At 55.2% G+C, this 12306-nt stretch overlaps 1 protein-coding gene across 1 annotated transcript in view; it reads left to right on the forward strand.

Annotated features, from left to right (window-relative positions):
* SFI1 (SFI1 centrin binding protein) overlaps positions 1 to 12306 on the forward strand; it is a 39636-nt gene that overhangs the window by 21546 nt on the left and 5784 nt on the right. Inside the window, exons 11-22 of the mRNA XM_015562841.1 lie at positions 504 to 596; positions 2266 to 2363; positions 3504 to 3570; positions 3922 to 4052; positions 6127 to 6208; positions 6449 to 6627; positions 7809 to 7884; positions 8352 to 8447; positions 8845 to 8921; positions 9955 to 10057; positions 11313 to 11409; positions 12234 to 12300. Of these exons, the coding sequence (XP_015418327.1) occupies positions 504 to 596; positions 2266 to 2363; positions 3504 to 3570; positions 3922 to 4052; positions 6127 to 6208; positions 6449 to 6627; positions 7809 to 7884; positions 8352 to 8447; positions 8845 to 8921; positions 9955 to 10057; positions 11313 to 11409; positions 12234 to 12300 (1166 nt within the window). The remainder of the gene's footprint in view (positions 1 to 503; positions 597 to 2265; positions 2364 to 3503; positions 3571 to 3921; positions 4053 to 6126; positions 6209 to 6448; positions 6628 to 7808; positions 7885 to 8351; positions 8448 to 8844; positions 8922 to 9954; positions 10058 to 11312; positions 11410 to 12233; positions 12301 to 12306) is intronic.

Here is a 12306-nt window from a genome sequence, read left to right on the forward strand (position 1 = left end):
GGGCTTGGCTTAGGCCACTGGAAAGACATCGATGGGACTAGAGCCAGGCCCACTGTCCTGCCCCTTCCCCAACCCCTGACTCACCAAGGATTCCTTCTCTTCCATTCTTGCAAAACTGCATTTATAATTGCAGGTATAGACGTGACCCCACGTAGTTTAAAACAAAACATCATAGGCTAAAAGTCTGTCTCCATCCTGAGAGGCAAAGTTGATGTTTTCCACCTTTGTCTGTGGTGTTCCCATCTGGGCCATGGGGTCTCTGCTGGTCAGCGGGAGGGCGTGTTTGTTCCTGTGCATCACTGTGCACAGCTGTTTGTTAAGTGCCTACTGTGCGGCCTCACCTACTGTGTGTGCATCAGACTCCCAGTTGACACGCAGCAGAGAAACGCTCTCAGGGACCTGGGAGCAGCTGTGACTGAGCTCCTGGCCACCGGACTCGGGCGCTGCTGTTACTGTGGCAGCCACTTAGATGGGTGACCCGTGTGTCCTTCTGCCTTCCACAGCACTTCTGCTTCAGAGCCCTCAGAGGCAACGTGACCCGCGCCCGCCTCCAGCGCATGAGAAGGAATCTCGCTCACCAGCAGCACGACGTCGGGGTGAGGGCCTTCTGCCGCAGGGGCCCTCCTGGTGGCCCTTCTCGTGTTAACCTTTGTGCTTACAGATTTGTCCCCAGACCCATAGATGCTGAAACCTCAGTGCTCGTCTCCTCAATATGCCATCCCAGCCATAGAGAAACCCTGGTTTAATCCCACTTATCTGTTGGCTAAGAAAGTTGGTGTTTGAATCACAGGTCAGGGACTGTGGCTTCCAACCCTGACCCAGTGAATATGGGTTAAGCCCCCACTCCAGGCAGCTCTGGTTGGTTTGCACTGTATGTCTGTACAACTGTTCTCATCAGGGGTGAGTTACCTCAGGACGACAAACGTTCTGTCTCTACTTAGAGATTGTGTTTGTGGGTGCAGAAGGATGGGGTTTTCTTGTTTTGTCTTTTTTTTTTTAATTGAGTTTTTAGAGAGAAAGGGAAAGGGAGAGAGAGAAAAACATCGATTGGTTGCCTCCTGTAGTCGCCCCAACTATGGATCAAACCTGCAACCTGCGTACGCGCCCTGACCTGGAATCGAACCTGTGGCCCTTCGGTTCACAGGATGATGCTTCAACCAACAAAGCCACACTGGCCAGGGCTCTTGCTTTGTTTTTAATTGTGAAAATGTTCAAATGCATAGAAAAAACATAAAGAGTAGTTTGATACATGAAATGTATCATATTAACCATTTTTAAGTTTACAGTCCAGTGACATTAAGCACATTCACATTGTTGTGCAACCATCACCACCATCTCAGAACTCTTCTCATCTTGCAACACTGAAACGCTGTCCCCATTAACAGCTCCCATTCTCCTTCTCCCTAGCCCCTGGCAACCGCCATTCTCCTGTCTCTAGGAATTTGACTGCCCTGGGTCCTTCCTATTTGCAGTACTAGCCTTTTGTGACTGACTTATTTCACTCAGCATCATGTACACCTTTTTTTTAAAAAAAAATGACATTGAGCCGAAACTGGTTTGGCTCAGTGGATGGAGCGTCGGCCTGCGGACTGAAAGGTCCCGGGTTCGATTCCGGCCAAGGGCATGCAAATGGGTTACGGGCACATCCCCAGTAGGAGATGTGCAGGAGGCAGCTGATCGATGTTTCTCTCTCATCGATGTTTCTAACTCTCTATCTCTCTCCCTTCCTCTCTGTAAAAAATCAATAAAATATATTAAAAAAAATGACATTGACTTTTTGAAAAGGAACACCAGTTATTTTGTACAGTTTTCCAATGTTCTTGATTTATCTGTTTCCTTTTGATGACATTTGATTTTCCTTTTTTCTTTCTATGCAACTCCCATAAACTAGAAGTTAGATCTAAGGGCTTGATGAAGTTGCAGCTAAACATTTTTTTTGGCAAGACTACTTCATAGGCAGTAAAATGTGCTAAGATCACTTCTAATTTCTACAATGGCATTTTCGGCTGCTAGGCCCTGATGAGAAGTAGCTCCTGATTTCCATAGATTGGAAGACACTTCCTTTTGCTTTTTGGTTGGCCCAGAATAGCTGCATGTAGCCTCACCCTAGTCGTCCCACAAGCCTGTTGTATGTTGCGTGCTCCCAATTGAGGTCATTTCTGCTTTGGGGACCTTACAGTCTTGGTGTGGGGGTTTGCTAGCTAATAGGCTAAGAGAGATTAGTTTGCAGTAATAAATTTTTGCTTCTTTTCTGTTTTGTTTCAGCTGCTGCGCCGGTTTTGGAACCTCTGGCAGTCTCGGATCGAGCAGAGGGAGGAGCGAGAGCAGCGCCCCTTACTGCAGGCTGCCTGGGACCACCACAGGTAGGGACTCTGGCCCTCGCCTGGGGATCTCCTGGGACTGCCTGGACAGACTCGCTGTTCCCCAGGAGTGAGTGCTTACCCCTCCGTGTGCCCCTGAGCAGGTTCAGGCAGTCCCTGCAGTAACCATTGGTCCTGAGCTTGTGTTCTCTTGGCTGCTCAGAGGAGAGGTAGAATGAGGATGTTTGTACCGGCTCTTGGCCACCATGGTTTGAAGCATGTGCCTGCTGGCTCGCCGCCTCAATCCTTGGAGCTCTAATGGTGTTCACGTTGTAGAAGTCATGCGTTAGTGCTGTTAAAGAGAAGGCTCGGGCCCTGGCCGGTGTGGTCAGTGGTTAGAGCATTGGCCTGCGGACTGAAGGGTCCCGGGTTCGATTCCGGTCAAGGTCATGTACCTTGGTTGCGGGCACATCCCCGGTGGGGGGTATGCGGGAGGCAGCTATTCGATGTTTCTCTCTCATCGATGTTTCTGGCTCTCTATTCCTCTCCCATTCTCTCTGTAAAAAATTAATAAAATAAAAAAAAGAGAAGGCGGCTCAGGCCAGGGGCATATTTGTGGTGCCGTCTTGAGGGGTGCAGAGAGTGTCTTCAGTTTTTTTAGAGTTAATCATTCCGTTAAAATAAATATGTGAGTGTACACATGTGCATGAGGAGAAACTCGGTGTCCAGGAAGGAAGGTAGAGGGTTAAATGAAAGGTACCTGGGACCCTCCTCCAACCCCTTGGTCTTGCGCTGCAGAGGTAACCACTATCAATTTTTGCTGCCAGGCTTGTTTAGTATATCCCCCTTATAAAGACACTTTGATCCACCTAATGTGCAGTTATAGGTCTGATTTTGGAGCATTTTTCCCTTTTTTTTTAAAGGGGAGTGGTGAGAGAAAGACAGGTGTCTTTTCATTTTATTATTTTTAATTGGTTTCAGAGAGGAAGGGAGATGGAGAGACAGAAACATTAGTGAGAGAGAATCACTGATCAGCTGCCTCCTGCACGACCCCCCACTGGGGGTCTCCTAGAATGAAACGTATGGGGTGCCTTTAACACTCATGATATAACTACACTGAATATACCTGCCTCAGAACAAAACAGAAATGCAGGAACCTGGAATGGGCTGGGCAGCACCTTGGTGTTCTGTGTTTTATTTCAGAAGAACATTGCTACGCAGGTGTGTCAGGTGGTGGTTACAGCGTATGCAGAAGAGGCGAGACAAGGAGGTAGGGAGCACTTCACCGCAGGTCGCTTTGCTGGCTTACACTCTAGTTACGTTTCCTTTGCTTTGAAAAGATTTTTGTAGCCCAGCTGCTGTGGCTCAGTGGTGGAGCATTGACCTATGAACCAGGAGGGCATGGTTTGACTCCCGGTCAGGGCACAGGCCCGGGTTGGAGGCTTGATCCCCAGTGTGGGGCCTGCAGGAGGCAGCCGGTCCATGATTCTCTCTCATCATTGATGCTTCTCTCTCTCTCTCTCTCTCTCCCTGCCCATTTCTCTGTGAAATCAATAAAAAGAGAAAGGTCATTTTCTTTTTTAATGTAAAATACAAATAAAGGTCACTCGTTTTACTTCAGCTGCTACAGGCCAGAGCAGACAGGCACTTCCAGCAGAGAACCCTGCCCGCAGCCTTCCAGGCGTGGAGGAGACTGTGGCGATGGCGCCTGCAGGAGAGTGTCCTGGAGGCCAGAGCAGCACGCTTCCACAGGTACGCGGCTGGGCAGTGTCGCTTCCACAGGTACGCGGCTGGGCAGTGTCGCTTCCACAGGTACACGCAAGGCGGCATCAGGGTCTGCCTCAGCCACCACACGGCCATTGCGGTGCCTTTCAGCCTCGCAGCCCCCGGGCCCAGGCTCTTCCTGGATTTTCTCGAATTGATTTTTCTCTGACATCAATGTGCTCGCACTGATCTCATCTCGCAGGAAGACGGCCAGCCTCCTCCCCAGGGAAACGTTTATCCAGCTTCACTGCAGATGCTTTCAGAGCAGGCTGGGTTTTATGTCCCTCCCCTCATTACAAGCCACAGTGCGTTCCAGTAAAACTGCCCATTAGCGTTCTGAATCCGAGTGTGGGGGACCTTGCATTGCTTTGGCAGGCCCCCTGGAGTGTGATTTCCCTGCAGCGTGTGGTCCCTGCTCCGCTAGACCTGACTTTGTGGAGTCTTGAAATGAGGACAGGCGAGGAGCAGAGCTACCTCTTTTTAGTGGCCACAGGGGCAAACTCGCCCAACAGCAGGTCCTTCCTGCATGTGGGTGGAATGTATTGGAATGATTCACCGCTAGCTGTGTGTCTGCCACTGTGGTGGGCAGGGTGTGATGGGAGAAAGGAAGCCACCAATCGAGAGACTCGTGTGCCTGTGCCATCGTCATCACGTTAATAACGTCCATCTCCCAGCAGTCCTGAGAGAACCAGTTCACATGGCAAATGACCCACCTGGTAACGCAGGCCGTCGTTAGCAGAGCCCGGGTTTAAACTCAGCTCCCGGACTCCAAAGTCCAGGGAGGGAGCTCTTTCTAAAGACTTTGCGGGAGATAAGACTGTTACGCAAGAAACTACTGAAGAACAAACAGTTCCAGAGAACAGATCTCGTGTCCTCAGCTGTGTCAGCCACAAGCTCGAGGGCTCAGCGCTAGTGCTGAGGGAAGGACCTGGGGCAGGCGTGGCTGCGAGCCGGGGGCTGGGGATGGGTGGCCGAGTAGACAAATGAGGAGGACAGGACCGAGGTGATGGCCTGATCCTGTGGATCAGTCACGGGCAGGTGCGTGCAGCCAGTGCAATGACAGCTTTGGAGATTGCCCTGAGTAATGGTGTAGGTCAGCTTAGGACAGAGGTGGGAGGGAGGGACACGCATTGGGAGAAGTGGCCATGATCTTGACTAGGAGGATTCGATCCTCGGCAGGTGGGGCGAGGCAGCCAGTTGATGTGTCTCTCTCACATTGATATTTCTTTTTCTCTCTCCCCTCGTCCACTCTCTCTAAAAATTAACAGGAAAAATGTCCTCACGTGAGGATTAACAAAAACACACTTTTCAATTACAGTTCACACACAGTATTACATTTGTTTCAGGTGTACAACATGGTGATCAGATGTTTACATGCTTCACTCAGTGGTCAGTGATAAGTCTAGGACCCATCTAGAGGTGACAGCAGTGGTTCCCACTTACCTCCCTGTCTGCCGGCTGCTTCCGGGGCAGCCTCAGGCCTGCTCAGCAGCCTTAGGGGCCAGGCATCTGGTTTTGTTTGTTTGTTTTGTTTGATATATTTGCTGATTTCAGAGAGGAAGGGAGAGGGAGAGATAGAAATATCAATGATGACAGGATCATTGACTGGCTGCCTCTTGCACGTCCCCTCCTGGTGATCAAGCCTGCAACCTGGGCACGTGCCCTTGACCGGAATTGAGCCCAGTACCCTTCAGTCTGCAGGTTGATGCTCTATCCGCTGAGCCAAACCAGCTAGGGCCAGGCATCTGTTTTTCACAGCTTTGCCCAAGGATGTGTGTCCTGCGGGTCAGCCTGGCCTGGAGCAGCTTTCGCTAGGAACCGTGAGCACTGGCGGTAACTCAGCATGGACTGCAGAAGAACAGTCTCAGAGTCTTGCTCACACTCTGTGAGTGCCTGGCTGGCACCAGAAATACTTGGAAAGAATTGGTGGTTGTGGGGTTTTTGGCTATTTTTCCTGTTCTTCCCCTTTTCTTTCTCCCTAGATAAGCTTATTTGTCTCTTAAAAGCACAGTGTAAGAGGAAAACCCATTTGGAACTTCTCATTCTATTATTATTTACATAGGGAGACATTAGAGAAGCAAGTATTTGCTATTTGGTGGCAGAAGATGTTTCGGCATCAAGAACACCGCTTGGCAGAGAGAATGGTACGTGGCTTCCCCTGAGGAGGTGCGAGACAAGCCTTTGCATTCACTGCCTCCTCTCCTCAGGACGTCGCCTGGGACCCAGACCCCCTTAAGGACGTCCTGCCTGTGACCAGGACTTGGGGCAGGGCCAGGGTCTGGGCATTGGTTTCCTCTGCACAGGTGGCTTCTGTGCGAGGGCAGCTGGCTCCTGTACCCCTCTGACCCGACCCCTTCTGTTCTCTCCCTGCCATCGTGCGGCAGGCCATCCTTCACGCGGAGCGGCAGCTCCTGTGCAGGTGCTGGTCCACATGGCACCGGCGGGCGGCAGCACATCGCCAGGAGCAGCAGTGGCAAGCAGTGGCCCGTGCCCACCACCGCCAGGCGAGTCTCAGGACGGCTTTCTCCACTTGGAGGGAGAGCGCCCAAGGGCTCAGATCAGAGTGAGTGGTCGCTTTTCTGCCTTTGGCTTTTCCCATCTCAGACCAGCTTTTTTTTTTTTTTTTTAATGTTTTTATTGATTTTTGGAGAGAGAGGAAAGAGAGGTAGAAACATCAATGATGAGAGAGAATCTTTGATTGGCTGCCTCCCGCGCACTCTCTCCTGGGGACCCACAACCCAGGCATGTGCCCTGACCTGGACTTGAACCTGTGACCTCTTTGTTCCTGGGTCGATGCTCAACCACTGAGCCACACCGTCCAGGCTCAGACCAGCTTTGATTGTAGTAGCAGCACTTGTCAGATCTGAGTGCCCAGCCAGAGGGTCACGTTAGCCTAGACCAGTGATGGTGAACCTATGACACGCATGTCAGAGATGACACGCGAACTCATTTTTTTGGTTGATTTTTCTTTGTTAAATGGCATTTAAATATATAAAACAAATATCAAAAATATAAATCTTTGTTTTACTATGGTTGCAAATATCAAAAAATTTCTATATGTGACACGGCACCAGAGTTAAGTTAGGGTTTTTCAAAATGCGGACACGCCGAGCTCAGAAGGTTCGCCATCACTGGCCCAGACTCTGGTTTTAAGTTCCGAAAATTCAACCTGAAACAGTCTGAGCACAACCAGGGCTGTGGTGAGAGGACCCTCACGTGCCTGTGCCTCTGGGTCCTGTGCGTGGGCGCACCCTGCTTGCTGACTGGGGCCCATGTGAAGTGACCGTGGCCAAGGGACAGACTGACGGGCTTCCTTGGGGGTCATGGACCCTCCCCGGCACGGAGCAGAGCTGTAGCCAGGGCCACGGGCAGCAGGTTTTGCCTATCAAGTGGTTAGTGGGGACAGAGCCCGCGGGTGCACTGCAGGCACTGTCCTGCTTCAGGCCTTTCTGGATCCCCTTGGGGCTGTGAGGCTCTCCCCCACTCAGCTCGGCCACATGGCGCCTCCTGCACGTGACTAGGCCTCCGTGGTACTTGGAGCCCCGCGAGGTCATCTGCAAAGACGTGATCACACGTGCACGCTCCTGGGTGAAGAGCCCAAATCCTTTGGCCGTTCTTCAGAGTGGAGCTTGACTCCCCACATTTAAGAACCACTAGGCAGGAGCCAGGGAGTGTGAGGGGCACCCTCGGCTGGGTCCTGGCCAGTCTGGGCTGCAGCACTGAGTGCCCACTCTCTCCCCACAGGAAGACGGGCGGGGTGCTGGCGGCAGCGTTCCTCTCAGCGCGGCTCCTGCGCGGGGCCTGGCACAGGTGGAGGCAGGTAAGCTTTGGCACAGGCGCCACCCCCGTGTGGCTGGGGACAGGTGGAGCTGGGCGTCAGTGACTCAGCCGCAGGACGGGCTCATCCCCCGTCCCTCAGACCGCAAGCCCCTGAGCGTGGGGTGGGGCCGGGCAGCAGATGAAAACGTGAACCTGGCCTCCCAAGATGATAGACTCAGAATTCCTTGTTCTCTTACGCGCTGGGCTGTTCCTACCTGAACTCCCTGAGCCTGAAATTCCTGGTCTAACCATGATAGGTACCCTGCTCTGGGCAGAAATATTCACCCCAAGTCAGGCCCTGGCCCCATTGATCCCCGCAAAACCCCTAACGGTACCTATTTATAGATAAGGGAGCCGGGGCTCCCAGGTGTCCTGCCCTCCCCCAGCTCACCCTAGCTGCGTGTACCTGGAGGCAAAGCTGAGCCTGTCCTCCTCGGCCCTCCCCTCTGGCCGGGCCTCTATCTGCAGTGCCTGACCCTGCGGGGCACCGAGCGGCAGAAGCTGATGCGCGCAGACCTGCACCACCAGCACACCCTGCTGCACCGGGCACTGCACACTTGGAGGGTAGGCGCTGCTGCTTCCTCCTCGCCCCCTTGCCTTGGGAGAGGGGGACCCTGAAGGCGGTTTCCCTTCCTGTTCTTCCCGCCCCTCAGAGCAGTCATTCCACCAGAGTGAGTGTCCTGGACGGGGTCTTACAGCACAGGGCTCAGTCCTTCCCTCCTCGCTCAGCAAACACAAACCAGAAAAGGAAACACGGGGCTGTCTAGGCTCCAGCCTTCTGTTCAGAGTGGCCTGTGCCCAGGAGCCCAGGGGTCTGACTGTGGGTGAGGTCTCCCAGCCGGGGGCCTTGGGGTCTCTCCGCCCCTCTGGTGGGTGTGAGCTCTGGGCATGGAGAACCCCTGCGGCCTGGGAATGGAGAGAGCTGTGGCCCAGGGTGGCCTCCAGTCCTGGTCTCCTGCAGGCTTACCAGAGCCGCGTGCGGAGTGTCCTTCAAGAGGTGGCGGCCAGGGAGAGCCAGCACCAGAGGCAGCTGCTGCGGTGAGTCTCCCGGCGTCCCCTGCCGCCCGAGCGTGGGGCCGGGCTCCTGACCAGGCAGGTTGGAGAGTTTTGTCCGGGGCAGGCACAAGGTGGGCCTGGCTGCCGCGTGCAGCTCACAGCATAGCTCTGGCTTTTCCACAGCCAGCGCTCCATTCACCGGTTCCCCCCTTGTGCCCAGAACCCCTGCTACATGCAGGGCCGGGCCCCTGGGAGGCAGCTCACCTGCGTGTCTGAGCGCCCCGCGTGCCCTGCTCTGAGCGCTCCCCCTCCCACCTCAGGCCTGAAGGAGGCACCGGTGTAGCACCTCCTGCTCCAGAGGCTGCGATGGCTCCCGTGGCCTCTCAGCTCCCAGTCAGTGGCCTCCCTGCTTGGCTCTCCAGACCTTTCCCTGACTCCCCGTGGCACCTCTCACTGCCAGCACCCTCTGTGTCTGGGACGCCTTTGGTCACCTGCACCGCTCGGCGCCAGTCCCCCAGCCCGTCCTCCAGTCCTGCTAAGCCACGCTCTGAACTCACTCCTACCGCAGGCCTCCCTCCGTCCGCCCTTCCGTTTCCTCCTGTGTCTGCTCACTGCACACTGTGTCAGGCCACCTGTGTGTGAGGGGCCTGGGGACTTTAAACATCACTGTCCCTCCTTCCGGGCCCTGTATGTCGATTCAGCTCTCCAGACAGCGTGGCATGGGGAGAGGGAGCCCTGCACTGACTCCTGGGTCACAGCATGACTCTCCTGTCCTGTCATCACCTGTTACAACGCTGTGTTCCCTGGAGCGCACACATGTGCGAGGATGTGACCTTTGGTCTTGTCCACCGCATGGTCCCCAGGGCTGCCCCATCCCGGCACAGGGTAGGACTCAGCAGCCTTGGGGCGCGCGTCCCAGTCAACATAAACACGCCCGTGGGGAAATGTTCTGGGCAGAGGGCGTCCTTGATTGGGGGTGGGAGGGGGCTGCAGAACCAGCAGTGATTCCCAGGAACCTCACCCCATCTCTCCACACTGGTGTCCCCCGCCCCCGTCCTGGCCTGTGGGCCTGCAGGTGTGTGTTACGTCGCTGGAGGGAGAATGCAGCGGCCTGCGTGGAGGAAGCAAGGAAAACCTCTCGAGCGAGGGCTCACTACCGAAGGGGCCTGTGCCTCAAGGTGAGGGCTCTGCAAGTCGGTGGCGTGGGAGGTGGTGCCAGGGATTCGCACTGAACAAGGAACTAGAAAACGGGGTAACGTCCTCGCCGTGTGAGCAGGCGGGCTTTCTGTTTATTGAATTATGAGCCAGTGTTCATTAAAACAGAATAGCACCTAGTGAGCGAGCTGCTTGTGTCACAACTAGTACTTTCCACACGTGTGGGATTTCCCACGGGACAGACCGGCAGTCACGGTGCCATCTGAGCGAAGAGGACACTCGCTCCTGCTCCTCAGCCTCACAGGTGGTGTGGCTGGGGCACTTACGGGAAAACCTAGAGCAGCGGTTCTCAACCTGTGGGTCGCGACTCCTTTGGGGTTGAACGACCCTTTCACAGGGAGACCATCGGAAAACACATATATAATTACATATTGTTTTTGTGATTAATCACTATGCCTTAATTATGTTCAATTTGTAATAATGAAATTGGGGGTCACCACAACATGAGGAACTGTATTAAAGGGTCGTGGCCTTAGGCAGGTTGAGAACCACTGGCCTAGAGCATCCCAGGAATGTGAGGCTGTTGGTCGTCATCGGTGGGGCCTGGTTTCACATGCTGGGGGGGGAGGGTGTGGCTGTGGGAAGATGACCTGTTGCAAGACAGAAGGGACTCAAGTGACAGGTGGCCCTGGGCGCAGGGACGCTTTAGAAGGAAGCAGTTGTGGGAGCCCAGCTGGCAGGCCTGGTAGGGGGAGCTCCTGACAACTCTGACACGTGCGCGGTGGAGAGCGATGTGCGGTCCGGCCCAGGCTGTTCTCAGGAAAGCACGGAGGCTGGCATGCGGGTCCCCTGCCCTGGAGGGAGGGTCAGGACTCTGCTTGGCTTTATGGCCTTTTTGGGGTGAGTGGAGTTTGTGATTGTTTGGGGAGCAGGCACCAGGTGTCCCCTGGATGTTCGACTTCTTTTCAAAGTGACCTACTACTGTGACTTCGTAGGTCTCATAGGAAGTGTACACGTGACGTACAGTCTCCATATCAGAATGGAAGCCCGTTCGCGTCCTCATGGCGCGGGGTGACGGTTAACTCTCGGTAGGGAAGGCCGCCCCCGAGGTCTGGGCTCCCCTGTTGCCTGCCTGTGGGTGGCATGTGCCTCCGGGAACGTGTGGCAGCGCCGTATGTCTGCCGCTTGGCTTCCTCCCTGAGGAGCTGCCAGCAGAGCACAGTGTCCCCAGGAATCGGACACGCTGTGACCGCCCCTCTGCGCTTCGTCTGCCCGCAGGTCTTGACCCGGTGGCGGGAGGCTGCGGCGGTGCAGATCTACCGCCGGCAGCGGGCGGACTGTGCCCTCCGGGAGGCTCAGCGGGTGCTGGCGAGGGGTAAGCGGGCCCTGGAGCTGAGGGAAGGGTGTGAAGGACCCAGGACGCTTGTTGCCCTGCAGTCTTGTCTCCTCATGTGTGGGTTTCCTGTTGCTGAGGTAACAGCACTGCAGATGCTGGCTGTGCAACCTGGGCCCGTCCTCGGAGCCCCCATTTCTCCATCTGTAAAGTGGGGACAATGCTCCCTGCGTCTCGGGGTGCCATGAGGGCCAGGCAGTGTTGGCATTAGTACTAATGTTTGGCCTCCAGGCCCGTGAGCGCAGCCTTCCCTGCCCCGCCTGTGGGTGCTGGAGGGCACCCTATCTTGGCATCAGTGCCCTGGTATCAACCCTCTTCTGTTGTCTCTGAAAGACACTTTTCTCGGGGCCTGAGAAAAGGAAAAATCCAAAGTAAAATAATCAGCAGGAGAAAGTGAGACTTGGTGACATAGAAAGAATGCAGGCCACGGCCCTGCCTGGCTCGGCTGCTCGCCAGTCTCTGCGCCTCGGTTTCCTCCCACAGAGCAGGCCGTCTGTGGGGCCCAGGGCCTTCCGGGCCATAGGCGCTCGTGCAGCCCTGTGGGCCCTGACACACCTGTGGTCTCTGAGGCTCATGGGCCCACGGGACAGGCGCACCAGCAGAGAGCAGGCCTGGCTCCGGTCCCGGTGCTCACGGCTGTTGGGGTGCCCGGAGCTGTCCTCAGAGGCGTGTCCATCTGTGGTGATCTCACCCCGTGTGGCTGACACCCCAACGCTGCCCCCCAGGGCCTCCTCCATTCTCCACGCTCTGCTTTGCCCATGATATAGTCGTTCATATAAGAGCACACTGACTCGGACCTGTCGTAGGCTGTCTCAGGACCTGGTTTCGGCGCTGGCGGGCCCGGGGCCGGAGGGCAGCCCAGCAGCGAGCCCAGCTGGA

Source organism: Myotis davidii, unplaced genomic scaffold (assembly GCF_000327345.1).
Source record: "Myotis davidii unplaced genomic scaffold, ASM32734v1 scaffold478, whole genome shotgun sequence".
Taxonomy (NCBI): Eukaryota; Metazoa; Chordata; class Mammalia; order Chiroptera; family Vespertilionidae; genus Myotis; species Myotis davidii.